Source organism: Camelina sativa, chromosome 18, assembly GCF_030686135.1.
Source record: "Camelina sativa cultivar CO46 ecotype springtype chromosome 18, ASM3068613v1".
Lineage (NCBI taxonomy): Eukaryota > Viridiplantae > Streptophyta > Magnoliopsida > Brassicales > Brassicaceae > Camelina > Camelina sativa.
In genome coordinates, this window is record NC_141897.1 from 6,415,530 (window position 1) to 6,421,026 (window position 5,497).

General features: G+C 35.5%; 2 protein-coding genes across 2 annotated transcripts; one reads left to right on the plus strand and one right to left on the minus strand.

Annotated features, from left to right (window-relative positions):
- Nucleotides 1-871: 871 nt before the first annotated feature.
- Nucleotides 872-3,556, plus strand: LOC104760737 (U-box domain-containing protein 15-like). Its single transcript, XM_010483695.2, has 4 exons — nucleotides 872-1,543; nucleotides 1,635-1,751; nucleotides 1,827-2,252; nucleotides 2,346-3,556. Exons 1-4 carry the CDS (start codon nucleotides 1,127-1,129, stop codon nucleotides 3,387-3,389), a joined length of 2,004 nt encoding a protein of 667 aa, XP_010481997.1. The 5' UTR covers nucleotides 872-1,126; the 3' UTR covers nucleotides 3,390-3,556.
- A 476-nt stretch (nucleotides 3,557-4,032) lies between these two features.
- On the minus strand, nucleotides 4,033-5,061 carry LOC104760738 (uncharacterized). The gene is made up of 2 exons (XM_010483696.2): nucleotides 4,805-5,061; nucleotides 4,033-4,725 (listed from the first exon to the last, which is right to left on the minus strand). The coding sequence occupies exons 1-2, from the start codon at nucleotides 4,902-4,904 to the stop codon at nucleotides 4,196-4,198; spliced, it is 630 nt and encodes a 209-aa protein (XP_010481998.1). The 5' UTR covers nucleotides 4,905-5,061; the 3' UTR covers nucleotides 4,033-4,195.
- Between the last annotated feature and the right edge of the window lie 436 nt (nucleotides 5,062-5,497).

Sequence of the window (5,497 nt, forward strand, 5' to 3'; positions counted from 1 at the left end):
AGAGTGAAACTTAGTTGAATTGATGAATTTGCTCTGGTTTATTGCTGAATTAATGTTATGTTATTCTTTAATGGTTATTGGTTATTGAATTTGTTATTTGTTATTGGGTGTTGTTAATGATTGGGTTAGGTCGCTAATGAGTATAAGATTACTAGATATTAGGTTATTGGGTCGAGTTGTTTCAAATATATAGTTAACAAATTATATGTTTGAAAGACGTTTACATTCCAAAATATCTCATAAAAATAAGAACCGCAAGCTCATTATTTGTCGGCTTCTTTTCTGGACGGACTCTAGCTACTACTAGTCTACTACCATAACAAACTAACATTTTAGTTTTGGAATTAGCTCGGGAAGAAAATCAACATGACGTAGGCAAACATTTTTCTATCTCTCAAAAGCTTAATGCATCAAAAGACAATATTCTAAAGAAAACAAACAAATTTTAGTTGACATAAAATGATTAAAATACCAAAATTATAATATTTCAAACTGAACAAAGACATGCCAGAATCAGAATAACATGTCTTTAATTTTGTTAAATAACTAGGAAAAAACAGAAGGAGGATGTAGAAAATAGCCACATCATACACTGCGTAGAATTGTGTCTCGTTTTTTAAAATAAGATGTCTGATTTAGTTTTAAAAGTCGTGAAGAAAATAATTGTGCGAATAAATTAGAAAAACATTGATAGAAAGTTATAAAACAAGAAAACAAAAAAATTGCAAACAGCTTTTAACTATAAATAAAGTGATGTTACAAAAAAAAAAAACCAAAGTTCTTACATTAAAAAATCCGTTAGTATAATATTATGTTTAAAGAAAAATGGTGATGGGTGGTTAAACGTTGAATAATTATAAGAACGGATTTTGTTTTAGTTATTGAAAATATTTGGTATCCACAGGAGAAGCACTCTTTTAGGAATGTAAGTCCTGTCCCGCAAAAATCTGACTTCTTTCAAAAACAAAATTGGGTGAGAAAGAAAAACAAATCTTTTTTTTTTCTTTTTCCGTTTTTGTCTCTAAAAAAAAATGAAACAGACGAAAATTAAGCTTACAATTTCCTTAACGTTTGCTTTCTCCTTCAACATCTTTGGAATCAATGCAAATGCGATAGAGAATCTTTAATGGTCGTTGTGATGGATACAGATGAAGAAGCCACAGGAGATACAGAGAACCTTGAGGAAGAAGTTATTGCTGAAGAAGAAGAAGAAGAAGATAAAGAACCGATCAACGATGAGGTTGTGGATGCGGTGGTAGAGATTCATGAGGAAGAAGTGAAGGATGATGATGGTTGCGATGGATTGGTGAACGAGATCCTATCGGTTATCGAGTTTTTGGATCAGATTAAGGAGTATCGAAGAACACAACAGAAAGAATGTTTTAATCTCGTTAGACGATGGAAGATTCTTGTTCCGTTTTTGGAAGAGATTCGAGGTTTTGAATCGCCAAGTTGCATGCATTTTGTAAACCGCTTGAGGAAAGTATTTCTTGTTGCTAAGAAATTATTAGAAACTTGCAACAATGGCAGCAAAATCTTTCTGGTAAGAATCTCATTTTTTGTGATAATTTATATATGATTGATTGTATCCTGCGTAACATTTAATTGTTTTTTTTTTGTTATAATGATTATAGGCATTGGATGGCGAATCCGTGATGACACGATTTCATTCCACTTACGAAAAGCTGAATCGTGTTCTTGTCAAAACTCCTTTTGACGAATTGGTGATTTCTCATGAAGTGAAAGAGGAGGTAAAACTATTTTTAACCTATAAACAATATTATACCGTGTGTAGTTTCTGAAATGAGTCATTTTTTTTTGGGTAGATTGAATCATTGTGTAAACAACTGAAAAAGGCAAAAAGAAGAACAGATACACAAGACATAGAGCTAGCAGTAGACATGATGGTGGTATTCTCAAAAACCGATCCTCGAAATTCAGATAGCGCTATTATCGAGAGGCTTGCGAAGAAGCTTGAGCTACAAACGATAGAGGATTTGAAGAAAGAAACCATAGCAATAAAAAGCTTAATCCAAGAGAAAGGAGTGTTAAGTGTAGAGACAAAACAACATATCATTGAGCTTCTTAACAAGTTTAAGAAGCTTCAAGGTCTTGAAGCTACCGACATTCTCTACCAACTAGTCATCAATAAATCATTCACTAAGTCGACGTCTCTAATATTACCTCATGAGTTTTTGTGTCCTATAACACTCGAAATCATGTTAGACCCGGTGATCATCGCCACTGGACAGGTATAATAACTAATATGATATTTGATGTGAAACATGTGATTCTTGGTACGTAAGTGCATGTTTGAAACTAACATAACAATACATGTTTCGTAGACATATGAAAAGGAGAGTATACAGAAGTGGTTTGGCGCGGGGCATAAGAATTGTCCGAAAACAAGACAGGAGCTAGATCATCTCTCTCTGGCACCAAATTTTGCCTTGAAGAACTTGATAATGCAGTGGTGTGAGAAGAACAATTTCAAGATTCCAGAGAAAGAGACATCTCCACACTCAGAAAACGAGCAGAAAGATGAGGTGTCTTTGCTGGTGGAAGCATTATCGTCAAGCCATTTGGAAGAACAAAGAAGATCCGTAAAGCAGATGCGTTTGCTGGCCAGAGAAAACCCCGAGAACAGAGTTTTAATAGCCAATGCAGGAGCGATCCCTTTGTTAGTTCAACTCCTTTCTTACCCTGACTCTGGAATCCAAGAGAACGCGGTAACAACGTTACTGAATCTCTCAATAGATGAGATCAACAAGAAACTTATCTCAAACGAAGGAGCCATTCCAAACATTATTGAAATCCTTGAAAACGGAAACAGAGAGGCAAGAGAGAACTCTGCTGCAGCTTTGTTTAGTTTATCGATGCTTGACGAGAACAAAGTAACCATCGGACTATCAAATGGGATCCCGCCTTTGGTTGATTTACTACAGCATGGGACAGTAAGAGGGAAGAAAGATGCTCTCACTGCATTATTTAACTTGTCTCTTAATTCAGCTAATAAAGGGAGAGCCATTGATGCTGGTATTGTTCAACCTTTGCTCAACCTTTTGAAAGATAAAAACTTAGGGATGATTGATGAAGCGCTTTCGATTCTGTTGCTTCTTGCATCACATCCCGAGGGACGTCAAGCCATTGGACAACTCTCATTCATTGAAACTCTTGTGGAATTCATCAGACAAGGCACCCCGAAGAACAAGGATTGTGCGACCTCGGTACTGCTCGAACTAGGCTCTAACAACTCATCTTTTATTCTCGCTGCGCTTCAGTTCGGCGTCTATGAATATCTTGTAGAGATAACAACCTCCGGAACAAATAGAGCTCAAAGGAAAGCAAATGCTCTTATACAACTCATAAGCAAATCTGAACAAATTTAGACTTGTTCTAAACTTTTCTATCTTGTACTGTTAAGTCTTGTAATTATAGGATTCGTAAATTGTTCATTTTAAAATTGTTATTTGATTTTGTATCAATCCAATGTTTGTTGTATATCTGTGTATATGCTCTTGAGTTTAGTATTATACTATTGAATTTTCTCTGTAAATTCTAACTTTTTCTCTGCAAAGGCTCCACCAAATTCTCCAAATGACCAAATGAAAAAAAAGCACACATCTTTGATTGTAGTTGTTGGAAAGTTGTATAAGAAAGTCAAAACACCACTCTCTGTTCCTCCTCCATATCAACCTTTCCAAGCCTGAAAGACACCACAGTCTATTTTATGTTTGTTCCATTCCATTTGTGCCTTTTTCTAGCGCTTAAGCTTATACGTTCTTAGACACGTCGAATTGTGTTATTGAAGACGATTATTATTACAACAGCCTTCATCCCCTCTCTTGAGTAACGTTTAGACGTGAAAGATACTAACATAACTCACTACTTGTGCGACAAAGCAAGAGTGTTTTGTTAATTCTATAAGATTCTGTTCCATTTCGACACAAACCCCAATCAATCTATAATGATGAGTAAAAACCCAATTCAAAGCAAGCTATTCAAGTAAGATAACACAAAAAAAGCATTCGGTGAGAGTAAAAAAAAAAAAAGAAACATCTGTAGATAATAAAGCTTATCTGAAGGTATCAATAATCAAGAAAACAAAAAACATTTCCCCTAAAGAAAAAGTATCATTTCGGATCTAATCGAAATCCACAAAAGCAGAAACAACAACAATCACACTGAGGTGTTTTCAGATTCTCCTACCCCTACGAGTAGTAGTAGTAACAACACTCTTCATTGCACTTACAGCGACATTAACCGGAAGCGGTGGCTTCCTATTCTCCTTAGTCATACTCCTCAACGAATACCTAGGCGTAGTAGCACTAGTAGTCTCACCCATAGAGACCACCACAGTCTTCTTCTTAGCCGACGACGTTCCTCTTCTCTTATTCGTCATCGGCTCGTGATTCACACCAAGATGATAAGGAGTTCCTTCAACAACAGCTTCTTCTCCTTTCTTCTTCCTCCTCAATCGCTCGTTCCTCTTAGCTGAATACTCCTCATAAAACCTCCCTCTTTCGAATACCGGAACCGAATTCGAAGCCAAGCTCTCCAGATTCGGCTTTTTGGATTCCTCTGCTTCCGCAAACTCGTCTTTCACCATCTTGGCTAAAGCATGTATCTCTTTAGAGATTGATGAGTATTCGATTTGGGGTTTAGGGTTTAGATCTACTACATCACTCAATCGCCTTCCTTGCAGCTGCTGCTGCTTCTGCGAACCTAGAATTCGAAGGAATCGAATCAATTCGAAAGTTCTCGGAGATTGAAATCGAGAAATAGATCGGAGAAATTAATATACCTGGTGTTTGGAGAGATGAGTTGAGGAAGACTTGACGTGATCGGAGACGGATCGGAGATTTGGGTAGCGGTGGTTTCAGGAGAGATCTCATCCTCGACATCGCTACAAACGAACCTTGTTCCAAGAGAGGTTTTTTCGAATTTTCTGAATATAGAGAGAAAGAGAAAAGAAGATTTTATGAGATTTTTTTTTTCTCTATGATGAGAGGAGGAGGAGCGGCTCGTAGCTCTAACGGTTGTATTTGTTTTTAATCTAACGGCTAAGATTGGTTTAGATTCAAATGGAAGGATTTTTTTTCCATATAAAACCGTTTTTTCGAACATAATTATTTATTCAGAAAAAAACATTTTTTTTTTATTAAATAACTTACCTTGTTCGGACAAGCTAGTGCATTCGTGGACTTTTTTTTATAAAGGTTAACTGAAAATAACTTTTTGTTAATTTAGATTTAAGTGTTTATGAATTATGATTATTAATAGTCAATAGGTAAAAAAATTCACTTTCTAAATTTTGAACTGGTTTTCTGTTTTATTTTAAATTCAGAAGAATTCATTTACTATATTTTGAACTGGTCAAATTTTTTAACTGGTCACATAGTCAAATCTTGATATTAAATGTGTAATTTCATACAAATTAATGACTACAAATGATATTTTTGAGAGATTCTAATTTGGAGATACTCAAACTGATAGG

Bases quoted from the DNA above. Each gene is read 5' to 3' on its own strand.
- LOC104760737 (XM_010483695.2), top strand. From the start codon at position 1,127: ATGGTCGTTGTGATGGATACAGATGAAGAAGCCACAGGAGATACAGAG. The intron at 1,544-1,634 runs GTAAGAATCTCA...TAATGATTATAG, and splicing joins ATGGCAGCAAAATCTTTCTG to GCATTGGATGGCGAATCCGT. The intron at 1,752-1,826 runs GTAAAACTATTT...TTTTTTGGGTAG, and splicing joins CTCATGAAGTGAAAGAGGAG to ATTGAATCATTGTGTAAACA.
- LOC104760738 (XM_010483696.2), bottom strand. From the start codon at position 4,904: ATGTCGAGGATGAGATCTCTCCTGAAACCACCGCTACCCAAATCTCCG. The intron at 4,726-4,804 runs GTATATTAATTT...TTCGAATTCTAG, and splicing joins CTCATCTCTCCAAACACCAG to GTTCGCAGAAGCAGCAGCAG.